General features: G+C 41.6%; 1 protein-coding gene across 1 annotated transcript; it reads left to right on the top strand.

The window, feature by feature from the left end:
• The first annotated feature begins 2,803 nt into the window (after positions 1-2,803).
• On the top strand, positions 2,804-11,279 carry FIGF (c-fos induced growth factor (vascular endothelial growth factor D)). The gene is made up of 5 exons (XM_009577731.1): positions 2,804-3,010; positions 5,040-5,188; positions 6,481-6,578; positions 8,938-9,133; positions 10,620-11,279. Exons 1-5 carry the CDS (start codon positions 2,804-2,806, stop codon positions 10,744-10,746), a joined length of 777 nt encoding a protein of 258 aa, XP_009576026.1. The 3' UTR covers positions 10,747-11,279.
• Positions 11,280-17,653: the final 6,374 nt, after the last annotated feature.

The following is a 17,653-nucleotide window of genomic DNA, read 5'->3' as shown; positions in this document are numbered from 1 at the left end:
TTTTTACCCAGCGAAGAGTGCACCTGTCTTTATCCTACAGGATAAAAGGACAGACCGAGCTATTCTTTCTTGTTCAGTCTGCACCCTGAAGTGATATGATCATATCACTTTCCTTTTGGGAAATCAGATATTGCTGATCCTGTTCCAATACCACTTTTACAATAACCACAGCCACATTTGCACACCATTACTCAGCTAAATTATGGCTGAGCAAAGGCCTTAATTTGCTTCTCTCTGAGCCACAGCACAGAAATGCAGACATGAGTGCCAGTCTGAAAAGGGTTTTCATATGACAGCCATGGTTTTAAACTTCTCATAGAAATTTTGTACAGAAAAAAATAATCCAATATACACTGAAAAACAATTAAGAGGGCTTTAATTAACTATACACATTTTGTTTGCTCACCTTTACAAGTCTAGGAGTCCACAGAGCTGTTGTTAGAAGTAGTACCTAGAGTCAAATGCTGTAATTCTCTATTCACTATTGCTCATTTAGTGAGCACCAGCATTTCTGAAAAAATAAAATATTCCCTTTGTCAATACAGCGAGACAACAGAGGATGTTGTCAAGTGTTACCAAGGCAGTGCATATTGTGATGGGCTTTTTTCAATGGCAGAATAACGTAACTGTTCAGGTAATAAAGTCAGATGACTATAGTCATACAGTTAAAGTCTTCCTATAATTGCTTGGAAAAGCTGTTAGATCGTTTCCTACTTTCCCTTTAACAGTCAAACTCTAGGCACAGAGATGTCAGCTTTCTCATTTAAAATCAAGCCACTGAAATTTAAGTTAAAAAAAGCCTATTGGGTCATCTTCTCCATTCTTCCATCCAAAGCGGAATTATCCCAGGACAGAAACTACTTTTGTTCTAATATCTTAATATGTTCAAGGTACTAAAGCTCCTTTTAAAAACCCCAAGCCTATAAACATGTATTTCTTTCCCACACCCTTTCCAGTCATTAAGCATTGATCTTTTTGCCAAGGGCATCTGTTTTGTTTTAATAAAGTGTTTTGACAAGAAGGCTGGGTCAAGGCTCCTCATTGTTTCACTGCTAGACCATCTTCCACAGCACCCCAAACTCCAGCAGGGCAAATTCAGGACTTTATTCCTCCTTTCTAGAGCTTTAACGATGAATCCACTGAAAGCTCCTGTCACCCCGGCTAACCACAGCCTCTCCCAAGCCACTCAGCTCACCTAGGACTGCAGCGCTTTCAAGCTGGAATCTGTACTGGAGCCAAATTTCTCAGCAGATGCCCTGCACTTGCTCATGGAAAAGATCAGGGTGACTACGGTGCTTCTGAACAAAATGTGACACCCAATTCTTCGACCGCCCCTTCCTATAACAGCCCTTCTGCTAAAGAAGCGGTTAATAAAGCGAGGATGTGTGCAGTTGGAAAGGTCATCACCGCTTACACTCATTGAAGTGACATCTGAAGTGATTACACGCACATACCTTAATGAGTTTGGCAAACACTTTATTTTCTATTTTAAGGCCTAGGATTGGATTGCTGTTTTGATAGACTAACATTGCTCTAGAAAATTCTATTGATTTTAGTGATTCTTCTCTTAATTTATGCTGTAAAATCAGAATCTGGACCCCAAGCTCTTATTTCTTGTACTTTTTGCATGACTGGGAACTGGAGTGAATCAATCCTGGGGAAGGACTTTGCAGGAATAAACAAACTGATTTAAATATACACAGTCAGTTAAAAAGGAAAGAGAGAAATAAACGCTCATCTGAAGACAAAGTATAGCATCTAGATTAAAAGTCTTCCAGATTTTTTTTTTTTTTTTTTCAGAACTTCCCTGTAAATGTATCAGAATCGTAGGGAGGTGGACTGCAGTGGAAGAGAGCACAATTTTTTTAACAGTATAGAACTTGCTTTTGATCTTTCAGAAGCTTGGGAGGCAGGAGGGGGGCAGACAGGGAAAATGTTTTTCATAATTTTAAGACGGACTTAAAGCATAAGCATTGATGACCCTCGAGTAATTCCATAACTTGAATCAGGTAAGCAAAAGCCAAAAAAAGCAGGGCCACCTCTTAATAAGACTCAAGATAATATTATGTAAATGTCACTGCTGTCTCCCTCTGGTTCAGTCAGTTAATGCATTATTCCTTCTGGCAGTCAGAATTTGACAGATCAGTCTAAAATAAATTACTAGTCGACAACAATTCAGTATTTGAAAGATGTCACAGTGTTTTGAATAGATAAATCATGCTTGAATTCATATTCCTGTTATTCAAACTCAAACCCCTGAGGGTACTGAGGTGTGAGAGTGTTTGTCTTGGATTTCATTAGACATTTTGGAAACGGTGCTCGCTGGCTGACATCCAGTAGGAGTATTAATACCCTCTGACCAGAATCTGTTAATCATTAATGTGCTTTTGCAGTCAGGCCCAGGCTCTACTGAGACCGCAGTGGGGTACATGCAAAGAGAGGATAAAATGACAATAAGGAGGTCTACCCTGGAGAAAAGGAGAACAGGGTGTGGGCCAGCTTTGTCAGACAGAGGCTGTGGAACTGACTCTCGGCTAGAGGAAATCGATGCAGCTCTACTTAACCCACTGGAATTAACGGAGATTTTGGTCATCCTGGTTGAAAGCTAAAGGCGTATAAATGCAACGACCTCTCTGCCAGTGCAGCTGGTGTAAGTTACTGGGATAATTTTGCACTCAGACTCTCTCTGGTCCTTAGATCGATCCAAGTAAGTGCAAATGGCCTGCCAGCACTTCATTTTTATTTATATAATGCTTCTGCCTCACTAATCAGAGGTTTAACTTTGCCATGATTGCTCATAAAAATGGTGTTTTCTCCAGTCATAGATGAGGAATGGCAAAAGACTCAATGCGTGCCAAGGGAAACCTGCGTGGAAGTTGCCAAGGAGCTGGGTACAACAACCAACAAATTCTTCAAGCCTCCCTGCGTGAATGTGTTCAGATGCGGAGGCTGCTGCAATGAGGAGAGTCTGAGCTGCATGAATACAAGTACAACTTATGTGTCAAAAACGGTAAATGAAGCTATTAATCTGCTTTCTTTTTACTCTGGCTCTCCAAGAACAGAGGGGAAAGAGGATGTTTGGTTTCTGAGATCCTGTTATGAAAGATCTATCTGCACTATCATAACAAACAGAAGAATTAATTTTTTATCCATGTGGAGTGAATGCAGGCATGTGCAATAACATTCTACATTCATGTTGCATTATTAAAAATAGCTATATATGCATAGAGATGGAAAATCAGGCCCTGAGAAAGTGATTGCAGGCTCACGTGATGTTAAAGAGCTTAATCTTTCATTAGTGTATTGTTACTTGGACCTAGGACCTCTTGAGAGTATTGGCTTGTGGGATCCTCTGCACCAAAGATTTAAGAGATACTCCGGGAAATTTTGTTGTGTGAGGCCAGGAGTCTGAGAGCTGCATTTTCAAAATGGCCATCAGTGCCAAAAAGGCTGGCTGATAATTTTGGATATGCAGTTTTGCGAGCCTAAAAAGGGGACATTTTCAACAGGAGAGGACAGATGCTTTCAGTTTGAATGCCTCAGGATCTGAATGTCCCAAATCAGAAGTCACTTTGGAAAAGAAAGGCTTAAACCAGTAGCCAATTACTGCTTAGCTGCAACAGGTGACAAATACCTGAGTTTTAATGACCAGTGCCAAAAAGTGAGCATAAAGGGAGTATCCAGAGAACTTCTTTCTGTAGACTCCCTCTAGTGTCTATGTACAGAGATACCTTGCTCCAGTGGGTGACTCTGAGCGGAGCTCCAAGTTTAGTCCTTTCAATCAGCTCTACAGAGGAAACCATCTGTGTTCGTACCTACAGAAGGAGCACAGGAGACTGGTCCTCCTTGATTAATCTTCACCTTGTGCATCCCTACTTACAGTTGATAAAAGCTTTTGAACTGGAGTAATATTTTAAATTCTAGTTATGAAAAAGGCTTTTCTTTAAAGCAGAACAAAGATTGAGGGCAGTTGTTTGAAAAAGAAAATTGAAGTCCTCATGGGGAGCAGGTTCGATTCACTTCTGTATTTGTTTCAGGTTTGTTGGAATTTAATTCCACTGTGTCTGGCTGTACTGGAATATAGCTGGAGTAAAATAAATCAGGGCCTGTCCTTCTTGCGTCAATGTTCATTCCACACCAGAAAGAGAAAGCTGTTATGAGCTGTTGGCCACACACAAAAGACATCTGATCAGCTCAGGGAGCTAGGTCAGGCTAAAAAGTATTTATTTATTTATGTGTTTTTGGAGCAGCAATTCAGAAGTTTGTTGAAAAACTGCAGTTTTGCAGAGTGTAACATTCCTTTAGCATCCTTCAAAATAAAGATTCCTTCAAAAGCCCCCAGCTAAATTCCACTCCTGGACAAACCACCATCAGTCCAGATTTACTTCTCTAAAATGAATGGAATTACTACCATATTAATGAGAGCATTTTTTTTTTCCCTTGGTATAAAATATCCACTGAAGGATATTCATGCTACCTAAAGTTAGGCACTGCGACACCTAAATTTAGATGTCTAAGTAGTCAGTTAGGAATACTTCTCAGCCCCTGCGTGTGGATGCAGCATCAAGCCAAGACATGCTGGCACGCAAAGACATACCCTTTGCTTTGGTTTCCATGGGAAGGAAGCTGGCTTGGCTGGGCAGAGCGGGTGTGGGTCACTTCAACAGCTCCTGCATGTAGCTGCCCAAGGAACCAGGGCTTCCACAAGGCTACTCAGAGATCACCCTAAACAATTTGAGCGCACTGAAGGTAGCCTGCTTGGTTCCTTAGGCTCCTGCTATTGTCAAGAGAGGGATGTTTCCAGGATGATGCCCTGCACAGCACTGGGACCAGCATTTTGGCAAGTTCCCACCTTGGTGGGCATTGCTTACTCTTCAAAACCCTCAGTGCCCACCCGCTCATTTATACCTATGGTAATTATCCTAGAAAAGAGCAAGGGTGGGGAAAATGGCGGCAAAGGGTAAGAGGTTTTGATTTAAAACTCCAAATATTAACTGTAAAATGGAAACTGAAAAATAAATGTTATTTCACCCACCTAGCTCTTTGAGATTTCGGTTCCCTTGACAAGTGTTCCTGAGCCCGTGCCAATCAAAATTGCCAATCACACAGGCTGTAAGTGTCTATCAAATACCCAGCGTCATCAGTACGCCATTATACGAAGATCTGTCCAATACCCAGAAGAAGATGGGTAAGTTCCCTCATTTACAAATTTCTACACGTTGTGCAGTCTGAGGTATGAAAATTATTTTGTTCGGGTTTGGTCATTACAATGGTCCCTTCTCTTTCTGTGATCCCAACAGTTTTTCGAAATAACTTGATTATCACTCAGGGTTAGAAAGCTTCAACTAAACCTGGTGAATGGACACGAGAATGGTGTGAATGGGTGAATGGACCACCAAATTATAAGTGAATGGACAACAGAATCCAACAATCAGCAGGATCTAGACTCATTAAGACACAGGTGCTTGAGCGAGGATTCAAAGTGCACATATTAGCTCTACACTCCACTGGAACTATTTGGGTATTTGTGCATAGACTTTTTCAACCTGACATGAGTGACTCTGCTTGCACATTATTTAGCCAAGGCACACAGAGTGCTGTGCTCAAGCTAAAGCCCTCTGCCATACCTCATGGCACGTCGGGTCAGAAGCAGTGCGAACTGTGGCTTTGCACTTTCTGGTCCAGTCCCGGTTTGCATCTGTCAGCTCACTGGCTGGAGAAAAGTCATCTCACATCTAACTCCAAACTATGGTATAAAATACCTGTGGTCCTGAAGAAGACAGGTTACATTAATTTAACAAAGACTCTAGAAGCACAGCCAGCTTGAGTGACTCATTTGAAGTTAGCTCAGATGTCTCTGTCTAGCTTGCATGTAGGCTTGCCCCTGTAACTGCTCTTTAGTTAGCCATCTGGGCTGGGGGAGAGGTGGCACTTCAGCAAAGCCACTCCAGCCCTCACTCAGCCTGCTGGCCACTCTGGATCCCCTTCCTATGCAAATACTGGAGCCAAGTGCCTAAAAGTCAAACTGGCCCCTCTGACCCTGAAAACAGTGCACTTAACAGTCCTTAAGCATGGGCAAATTTAAAATGGAGCTGCACTTTCTGGCAGCATGGCAAAATTGAATACAGTTATATGGCATGAATACTGTAAGACAGAGACTACCCTGGGTAGGGTAGAGCTGTTCTATGGAAAAGTGGAGCTGCGAAATTCAGCTGTTTCCTAAGGGCGTAATCTGAAATACGTGCTGTACCTGCTCCTTCTAGTTCCTGGGAGCCAGACAGCTCAGCCCTATCAACAAAACCATCCAGTCCCAAGGTTTTCTGTTTGCAGCAGTAATGCACACAGATGCTGTACCTTCACGTAGTACAAGTGTGAGACCCAGCATACTAGCAGGCTCATTTTGCCAAATGACTACACTGATACTCCTAATATTTTTTTTTAATTCCTATCCTATTTTTTTTTTTTTTTTTTTGCTTCTAGATGCCCCTTTACCAACAAACTTTGCCATAATGGATGGATCTGGGATAGTGACAAATGTGAATGTGTTGTAGCTGTACAACACCCCAACAGACGAGAAGGTAAAGATGAAATTACAAATGGACACTTTTGCTTACTATCTCCAGGCTACTTGTGTTTCGTTTTGGTTTTGTCCCATTTTTTCATTGAGGGAGTTATAGTTTTGATTCCACACCCCTAGACAGACTTGGCTTATGGTGTAGAAAATCACCTGAAAATAAACACTCGTATGTGCTTATGCCCATTTCATGTTTTTTGCTTGGGCATTTTACTCCCTCTATATTAGCGATTTGAATAGGAAATAGGGAAGTATGAAAAAGAGTTAGGGAAGTAGGCACCCTGGATAAACTTCTATTTTACATAGGCCTTAAATTGTATGATGGGCATTAGGGAAAACTTTTTAACTGTAGAAAACATTATGCCCTGGAATATATTGCATGGGGAATGTGCTGAATCTTTGTTGTGGGAAATTCTTAAGAACAGACTTAATCAGGAATAAGATAGACAAAATCAGTCCTGTCTATTAGCTGTAGCAATTGCAAAAGATTATATGACCTTTCAAAGTATTTGACTACTTTTTATGATAATATTAAGGTATTTAGGAAGCTTTCAAACTGATATGCCATACATACTCAGGAGTATGCACATATACCCCTTCAGGTCTGTGGAAGGAAATGGAAGAGGAAAAATTTCTGCTTCTCCTGGAAAAATTTAATCTGTCAAATATATTTGCAGGAAATATTCTGGGGGATAACTGTGTAAGTCTAAAGATACTTACTGGCAGTGAACATTAAGAGAAGTTAAAATTTCTCCAAGCCCTGTATAAGGTTTTTAAAAAATCATTTTTCTCAGGAAATTGTACTGGTCAAAATAAAATTATCATAGCACTAGAGCAGATGGACACAGAAGGAAGCCTTGCCTTTGTGGTTTAACCTACATGCAGCAAGCAAAAGAATAAACCATCCAAGGCAATAATAAAAGCAAGCTGGCAAGCAATTCCTAGGCTAGCAAGCTAAAACAAAACTAAATAACCTCATAAACTGGTCTGTTGATTACAATCTCCTAATGTTAATAAGCAAGAGATCAGTTGCATGTTCTCACTCTGGATCAGATCATCTGACCATCAGGTTAGGTAGTTAAGCTCAAGCTAGACTTTTCACTCAAGAAAGGATTAGTACTCTATATTTCAGAGTAAGTCCAAAGGACTGTGAATAGCCAGAGTCCTCTTAACTCTTAGCCTTTTGTAAGGTCAGCTTGGAGCATTAAAATTTGCGGCCTGTTAAATTATAGCTTTTGTTGACATAGACTCAGTATTTCCTCAGATAAAATATCATTCTCTGAAGTACATTGTGTTTGGCAGTGGCTGGGACAAAATCTGTCTTTGAGGTTGAAACAAAGTGAGACCGAAACAATCTACGCCACTTTACACACGCCAAGCTTTATCACCCCAAGGAAGAGGTTTGTCTTCCAAGAATCTGGGGCAGATTCCTTCCTCCCTTCCAATAGGACTTGGGTTTTATTCTGTCTGGATATTGGTTTTCCAGCACTAAGTAAATAATAATGAAGGTTTCTTTCAAGTAATGTGCAAGCCTTTTCTGGCCACTGAGATGAGAGCTCAGGCTGCAGAGGTCGCAGACGCAGGTTACATTCCACATTCCGTAGGTTAAATCCAAGAGCTAATTGTAAAACTACAGGAAATTACCTTCCCAATGACACATTATATGCCATGACCTTTAAGCAGGGATGTGCTGCTAGCATTTTAATAAAGCTTTCATGAAATGTGTTCCCTTTTTGCTAGGATTAGCCCCATATTGTGATCCAGATGCGTATTTTGAGGGAAGATAGATGAGGTATTAGACAGTGCATTCACTTGGCTGGGGTTTTGTTTCTGAAACAAAGTATTTTCTTCTATCTTTAACTGACAAATGTGCATATACTTATTGAAGTGCTAGACCAGCTCGCATCTTACTAGACATAGCATTATTTTTGCCAAATTTCCGCAGTATATGGATAGTAAAGTACATTGAGTGGTGAGTGTGACAATTTGCGTGGATGTGCATTTTTGTCATGGGTATAGACTAAATCCTTTTTGAGATCTTCTTTTTAAAACCTGCTGTCCAGTAAACATTTGTGCATTCCAAAACCTAACACTAGGCTCTTTAAATATACAGCCCCAAAATAAAGTATTTTTATGCTGGGTTCGACCCACAAGAAATAGCAGTATTAGAGTAAGTGAAATAATCAGCTCAATCCTCTCAAGTCCTTTTCTGCACTGTAAGTTACAACAGAAATTCTGAAGACTAGAATCTGTCAGAAAGTACATGTGTGAGTCCTAGCGATTGCGAAGAAAGAGTTAGCCTCTTCAAAAGCAGGATTTAGACATGTAAAGCTTACTGCTAAAAGATGTATGTGCTATTGCAGGACTCCCTCCTCTTGCTGAGCTGGCTATGTGTGGACAACATATGGAATTTGACGAAGAAAATTGTGAATGCATCTGTAGACAGAAGTGTCCCACAGATTTCTTTCAAAGTAAAGAGAACTGCAGCTGCTATTTGTGTAGGGAGAGCCAGGAGAGCTGTGCTCTAAAACACAAGATATTTCATGCTGAAACCTGCAGGTAAGTGTTCCTTGTCATTCAGAGTCTGTGCTGCAAGATCTGAATTAGCTTGCGTAGATGCTGGAGGTGGAAGTGCTGAATTAGCTAGGAGGCCCACCCAGGATAAAATACCTTACTGCAGTTAGGGAGATAATAATAATAGAAGTGATATTTACAATACTTGCTTCATAGGAGGAGTCTAAGGTTTATTTAATTAACATGTTTTAAAGAAATCTGGACAAGGATGCTATTCAACTACCAATACTTATTACTTTTTTTTTCCCCTAGTCTTAAGGGAATGATGGTTAAACCTGTGCTACAACTGAAATTACTGTGTGACACAGGGGATTTACAGTGAGATACCGAGTCTTGCACTTGTAGGTAGATAGAACCCATCCTGTGTTCTCTGTCACAGCTGAATGCAGACTCATGGATGTCTAGGGACAAAAGCTCCCTAAGCTGGCATCTACACCATACAGCTCATCCCTTACTCACTTTGTCCTCAGAGCAAGTGATTTTCTAGAGCTAATGCAATTTTGTATGCGTACAAAGCCCCTCAATCAGCTCTGATTCCACTGAGAAGCTGGAAAATTGTTCGGGGGCCATTATACTCCATGCATTTTCCTAATCCTTTCGTGTAACTAGGTTTAAGGTTTCTCTGGCAAAACTTTGATAGAAAATACCCTTTCAAAATAGTCATTTTTCATGCATTAGTTTAGTTTCAAAATTTCCTTCTCAGAAAGCCTTGGCCACATGCAGAGACCCAGGAGCATGCAGGAGCTCTGGCTGAAAGCTTATGTAAGGACAGTCAGCATCCAGTTTCCCTGCGTACCTTAGCAGAGCTGCAGTTCACTGAACGATCACCCACAGCGTCCATTCTCATAGACTTCATAAGTTCATTCATGGAGAAGACGCTGTGGAAGAAGTAACCTTTGCATCTTTAGGTTCAGCTTTGAAAATATGGGCGAGCATAAAATAGTTGACAACAAGTATAAAAATAGAATCAGCAGAGCTGAAAGCGAGCATGAGAGACTTGGTCATTTATGTGTTTCAGACAGGTGGGAGGGGATCAATGCAATCATTTATTTACATGAGTTTGGCTTCTAGAAGTTACTATAATCTGGACACAGGACTTTGATGCCAGACTTTTATGCCCAGTGTTCCTGGTGGACCAAAGCTGAAGTGTCAGGTGAGCTAAGGTACTTCGCAGAATTTGAGGGCAGCACTATCCAGTGCTGACACTCTGGACTTCATCGCTCACAGGAAATGAAAGCATTACTAAGGTCGTGACTGTGGACAAATGGACAACAGCAGGACATGTTGCTGCAGACAAGAACTGTCAGGCAGCAGTCTTGTCTCCCTCTCTTGTAGGGTGTCGACACTTTCCAAAACGTTGTCTAGAGAGCATTGCAGTGTTCAATGATGAAAAAGTTGAGGACTGCGACAGCAAGGAATTATCATATTACAATGCTTCTCTCTTTTTCCTTTTTTCTCCTTTATCAAACAGCTGTGAAGACAAATGTCCATCCCAACCCAGAACATGCCCAACTGCAAAACCAACGTGTTCCAGGCATTGTCGTTGTCCGAAGGAGAAGAGAGGTTCTCATGGGTCCCAAAGCAAAGAAACTCCTTGACTGAGCTTCCCCTATTCTCTGAAAATCCACTGCTTCGCAGAGTAGCTGTCACTGACTTTCAAACAATAGTAAACACGAACATCTTCCACATTAATAGCAGAAGAGTGAATCCAGTCTGCATTTATTTATTAGAGTAATCACTAACTGCAGGTGAATCCTCTGGGACATTGGTAATTGTTCTCTAAGAGGTAACAACAACGGATGAACTGCTGGCTGCGTAGAAGAAAGAGTGGAAAGTGCCAGTTCAACACTACGTTACGGAAGATGAAGCTGGTATATTGGTAATAGAGTGACAGTCATCAGCCAGTCTTTCAGAAATTGAGACTAGATAATCTTAGCCTCTGAATCCTTAGCTAATGCAGCTCCTGGGTGAAACTTTCTTCAGAAATTCAGTGTACAGGATTTGGCTTCTAATAGGTTCAGCACTGAGTTATTTGATCTACTGTCCAGCTTTGATTATCATTTTGAGTTTATTGTACAACTACTGTCAGATGTGCCATATTTAAGTGTATATAAGAAAATAAATACATCAGTTATTCGAGTGGTTTTGGGTTTTCTCTGTTATTTTAAAACTCTGCCCAACAAAAAGAAAATACGCAAAAACCCAAAGCCATCTCAAGTGCAGCCTTCTTATGTTTGTCCCACTGGGACTGGCTTCTGGCCAAACCCAGGTCGAAACAAGGTCACTTGATCGAATAGTTTCAGTAAAGAAGAATCATTTTTCCCACGTCTGCTCAACAACCATGTGTGATTTATTTATTTGTTCCTGGTGTAGTGTGTTAATCTCCCTAAGGGGATAAGAGCCATACTAGTACTAACTCTTCAGTGTTTTTTGGAAAGGCGCAGTTCACTAAAAGATGGTTTTTCTTTTAGCTTACCATGCTATGAAAACATCTCCTTTGCACTGAAATTCCTTTCACCAGTGTGAGGCCTGAGTAATAGTGTTTTAACCAAATCAAGTACAAGGACAGCATTATTGTCTGAGCCACTGAAGTCTGGACTGAGCCAGAGAAAATATTGTGAGCAATAATCCTGAACTGGAAGTGATAGTCTTGACGACCGAATCATTTTTTCCCCTTTGCTGAATTCTCCAATTCTACACTGCACTGTGAATGAAGGGAATAGAGCAAATGAAACAACTGCTACAGAGATGGAAAGGTTGACACAACACAGGGAATAGAAAATGGCTTTTTGATGTGCATCTGAGATTTCTTTACATTTATATAGGGGAAAAATAGATTGCTTTAAAATAAAATTAGAGCCAAATCGTGTAAGATTGATTGAATTGTTGGACAAAGCACCAATTAAAAATAATAATAATAAAAAAAATTTACCCCCCCCCCCAAAAAACCAACAAAACAATTTCACGTGTCTTTTGTCTGAGTAAGGCATTTACGATTCGACCCTGGACGACTGCTCTGAGCGCTTCCTAAGCCGTCTGTGATCTAGGTCTGTGCAAACACAACGCCAGGCTGTTTTTGTTATCCGTGCTGGTAACTGGCCTGGGATCCTCTGACCAAGCAACGCAGCCTGACCTGTGAGCGTGCTGGGTGGAGCCCCTGCTGGTCTGCACTGGGCTCCCCTGCCACAGCACGGGCCACCTGCAACTAGCACGCACTCTGCGTGGACAAGAAGGGGAAGTGCAAAACCAGGTGAACCAGCTTGGTAGCAGAAGCACACCCTTACATTTCCCTCACTCCTCCAAGAGTGTGGTGGTACATTCCCCCCGCCTCCCCCCAGGCTGCTTGTTGATCTGGGCCGCTTGTTGATCTCAGAAATTCCAACGAAACTTCAGCCTTGGTTGAGCGCCTCTTGACCGTATCAGAAACTCTGCATAGCTGAGGCCGGGAACGTACTCCTCCTGCTCGGCCCAGGTGTCATCCCCTGATACCCTTATCTGAGTCATAGCTCAAGTGGAATGATATTACTGTTACTGAAACCTTGAGAATTTTTGGTAACTACAACCTGGGACTGTGGTCAGTATGGAAATTTGCAGATGACTAAAGCCAATCATCTTGCGAACCTATAAACGGTAGTCCTAAGTGAGACCCTTTGAGCTCTCCGGGACCGCAGTGGGCTGCGCCCGCATCTCCCTCTGAGTGGGACGCCTCTCAGAGCTCGCGACCTCTCGGGTCTGCGATATTTGGAGGACCATCACCAACTGCCACGGGACCTCGTGGTCCTCGAGGCTCAACCCATCGCCCGTTGAGAAATGCCAAGACATTTGACATGAATATTTCACTGAACTCGAGGGGAATTTTTAACAGGTATACCTTTTGTACATTAATATATATATTTCTGCGTGTGTATGTGTGAACTGATAGTAAGCATAATCTGTAATTAAGTCACTGTTGTGATTGTAGTAGACTCTACTAACTTACTTTGTAAGTGTTAAATTAGTCAATGATTAAGTTCTGCTAAAATCTTGTGATCCACCTTAAAATTGTGAATGAACCTTAGACTGCTGCTAAACATATATAATCCCTTAGACATAAAACATTGACCAAGTCTGAGACTAAGAGTGGATCCAGCCACACCTAGACTCCTCTCTGAGAAGTTTAGAAAGCAAGGCGGTCTTCTCTGAACCTTGTGATTCAACAGGAGGGTCTCCTTACCCTTTTTGTATTAGATATAAACCGTTGACCAAGTCTGAGACTAAGAGTGGATCCAGCCACACCTAGACTCCTCTCTGAGAAGTTTAGAAAGCAAGGCAGTCTTCTCTGAACCTTGTGATTCAACAGGAGGGTCTCCTTACCCTTTTTGTATTAGATATAAACCGTTGACCAAGTCTGGGACTAGGAGTGGATCCAGCCGCACCTCGACTCCTCTCTGAGAAGGAGTTTAGAAAGTAAGGGGGTCTACTCTGAATCTCGTGACTCAACAGGAGGGTTTCCTTATTCCTCGTATTTCCCCCCTTAGATATAAACCGTTGACCAAGTCTGAGACTAAGAGTGGATCCAGCCACACCTAAGCTCCATCTGGTGTTTAGAGAGCAAGGTGGTCTTCTCTGAACCTCGTGACTCAAAGGGAGGGTCTCCCTTACCATTTTTGTCCTCAGTCTCTATGTAAATCATTCTAGCCCAATTTTGAAATTTTGACTCGATTTATGTTCCATCCGTGTAGTAAGTAATAGAGTGAACCTTGCCATCGAACTGTGTTAAGTCACACTTTTACAATTTACTATTAAAATCACCTTCTGCTAATACCTTTGACGGTGATTCTTCAAGCGGCCTCTAAACCACTCATTCGCGACACAGAGGCTCTAAATTCAGACACATGTACGTGGTGGGTGAAGTCCCTGAGCTATACAAGGGTCCATAAAAGGAATGAACTGCCCCATCACTTCTCACCCAGCTCAGTCGGGGCCACCCTGACCTCGTGGTTGGACTGCAGATAGGCTACGCCATTAGCACATTCCTCAGAAAGCCAGGGAGCTGCAGAGGCAAACCAGACACTTAACTGGTGGCACCAGAGGCATATGGAGTAAAAATACACCTTTGTGTGAAACTACACAACAGTATTTGTACAGCTAAATTCCGTGGAAAGAGTTTAAGCTTTTGCGTTTCCTAGCTTTTCAGTTGAACAACTGAACCCTGTATTAATTATGCCTGAGTCTCATCAATGTTGATCTGTAGAGGTTTCCTCAGTTTTCTGTCCTGCCCAGTGAATATATTAACTTTTTTTTACAAAACAGAACTGCTCCAACCTGAGAAATAAATAAGTCTGCTTCAACTCCAGAAGGCTCTTAGATAAAGCAGTCACTGAGGGGTTGAAAACCATGTTCAAAAGCTTTTCTCACTGAGGCAGAGAGGGAGTTGAACATGAGCCACCTAACCCCCAGGAGAGTGCAATAGCCATTAGGATACCCAGGCTAGAAAGGTACCATCGCCGACCACCATTGTGAATCCTGCTCTGAGGTTTTCACACCTTCCTAGACCACTGAAAACCAGACCTGTGCCTGGAGGTCTAACTCAGGATTGAAGATCCCAATGGAAGGAGTGAGATGTTGTCATGTCCACACGCTTTGTTCAGCCTAAGCCTCTGGGTGAATTTAACCCTTAACGTCAAAATTTTGTGCTTACCTCTTGCGGATCACTTTGTGAAATGCTTGAGTAAATATTTTTCATAGAAACATACTCAAACAACAGAGAATGTGTGATCAACAAAAACACACCTGAAGGTCAATGTAAAATTCAGCGTTATTTTCACATTTAATCCCCTACAAGTTCTTCTACCTTTGAGGGATTTGCATTCTGCAGCAGCGATGTGCCAGAAAGCTTGTGAAATCAAAACAGGTCTTAGGCTTACTGTGAAGGTGGAAACGGAAACTGCTTGTGGTGTCATTCACTAACAAGAGTGGCCTAAGCAGCCAGCACACACTTAAATATTTATCTAGTTTACAACTTTCATGCTCCTTAGAGATTCTTAGCCCTAATTTCCAGAAGGCTTATGAAAGTACTTCTTTGTGCTTCAAATAGGATTGTCAACTCTGGTACACAAAGTTGAAACTCATACTCAAACCTTTGCAGGATAACAGACTTGGGGCGCCCGTGTGTCTGCACATGTGTGAGTACGTGCACACTAACCTCACCCTCAGCTCCTTCCCTCCTGGTGCTGCACAGGACCTCACACAACTCCTTCTCTCTCCATTAACCCATTCTTCTGTCACCCAGCTGCCTCTGGCCCACCAGGTCACAAAATGAGGTGGAGGTGAGCACCTGCACTGTGCCAGGGCTGGCAGGGAAAGCGGGAACCGGGAAAGAGGACACCTCTTGCCGGTGTCCTGTACTCAGGGCCGCCACACACACCAGGGCAGCGCTGCAGTCCTGCAGCCTTGCCCTGCCATGCAGTATGATGGATCCATCCCCTCTCGCTTCACCTAACGCACAGCACTGTCCTGGGCAGGAAAGCAGAGACGCCCACGAGCTCTGAATTGACCAGATTCACACTTACCCGTGCAGGAACATGAAAATATCATTCCCTAGCCCTACAAACCAATTGCTTGAGTATGAGCATTGGACATCCCTACCCTCCTGTTGGCTCCTGTAGAAGAAAGGCACTTCCACCTTCTGAAGCCTTCACCCACCTACTTTTTGGACTGCACTCGTGCACTACTGTGTTTGCAGCACGGGGATCTTACAGCTTCCTTCCTTTACAATAAATTCTCCTCCCAGCAGATCATCTACTCCTAAGGCCCTGTGCCAGTCTCTGCATTGCAGGGTGCTGCTCTTTTCCATCCCACTCTCCTGTAGGATTAGAAAATGACCTAAGCTAGAGCATATACTGCATATTTGTAACATTCACTGAAATACTGTGTGGAAAAGCTCAAGAGTTTAAGCACAATGCTGTAAATGTCAGTGCTGCGTGATGGTCTTCATTGCCACAGCCCCAAGAAGATCCAGAAGTCACTAACACCGTGGCACAGCCACAGATCCTTTACCTGGAAAACCATGACTAAAGGGAGGCTCTGGTGGAGATGGAAACACAAGCAGATAATTAGAATTTGATGAGGATTTATAGAAACTCATAATGTTATTTTATTTGAGAAATTCTGTATCCTTCAATCCATTTAAAAATATTCAATGAACTTTAAAATAGAAATGCTTTATGTTATCTTTCATATCGATACATCAGAATTTAATAACAGAGATTTACTATAACAGTTCAGAAGACTTAAATGAGGTATGTAAAATTCATAGCAGATCTGTTTTTTGACTGATGTCATTAGCTCTTAACCTATGACTAAATGACCTTCTCAGAGGGAAGGTTATTGAGCAGAGGAACATTCTCTTTGAAGTTTGAAATGCCTTTTATTACTGTGATCAGCGTGACTTGCTTTTTAAGCATATGGACATGATTTACAGATTTCATAGTCAGAATAATAATGCTAAAACTTCCTGTTATGGTGTGTCTTAATTTTTATATAGTGAGGGAGGTCTTTAATGTGATATTTGGATTATGGCCTCTACATATTCATGTGTATAATAGGAATGAGAATACTTAAATAATAATTGTTATCTAAATAAATGTGCATGAAATTTCTAAAAACATCAGTTTTCATGAGTAGCTAGCTTTCACTTGCATGTGCTTTTTGCAGGGAGGGGGCAGGGAAAAAAAAAGCAAAATATTCACACTACATTTGAAAGAGTCAGGAAATCTTCATCTACTTGCAAAAAATGTACTTGACTTCTAGAAGGACAGAGGTATGTGTGATGTTACAAAATGCCAGTGACACTGAATAAATTCAAGCAAATCTTGAGAGCGCTGCTACCATTTACTTCAAAAGCCATTGTATGTCATGTACTGTGACATTGCTTATAGCAAGCATTATTCATAGGAAGGTTGACAGACCATATATAAATCCTGTCATACTCATATACATTGCAAATGTATAAAGCTATATGTATCCTTTGGGCATCAACTCCAGCTGACTCTTAAAGTCCCTTCCTGTTTTCCAGCCGAAAAACAGTTTGGGGTTTTCCTTTGTTTTCTTGTACCACTGTAAGCCAGGAGTTATGCTATTTAAATCAAGAGTTACTTTGCTTTACAGTAGTGTAAAAATAGGAAAGGGAAACATTGAAAACCCAAAACAAAGTTTGTGGAAGCTCCTTCAGCTGCCAGTTTCCTTGGTATTTTCTAAATAACTGAGAAATGCGTTTCAACTTTAAAATATCAAAGAGGTTGTTACCTTCTAATTTTGGACTCATGGAGTGAATTGGTCTCTCTGGAAGTACAGGGTGGTTACCAGGACAAGTGAATCTATGTTCTCATTTATTACACTCTACATTAAAAAGCAAACAAGTCAGGGGTTACAAATGATGTTCTGCCATTCGTTTTATTTCTGTCAGACTCCTATATCAGCAGTTACTCAAAAACTTCAATAAAAACTTTTCACGGGGCGGGGGAG

Source organism: Fulmarus glacialis, unplaced genomic scaffold (assembly GCF_000690835.1).
Source record: "Fulmarus glacialis isolate BGI_N327 unplaced genomic scaffold, ASM69083v1 scaffold49425, whole genome shotgun sequence".
NCBI classification, from domain to species: domain Eukaryota; kingdom Metazoa; phylum Chordata; class Aves; order Procellariiformes; family Procellariidae; genus Fulmarus; species Fulmarus glacialis.
The sequence above is the reverse complement of the archived record's forward strand: the minus strand, read 5'-3'. Positions and strand labels throughout refer to the sequence as shown.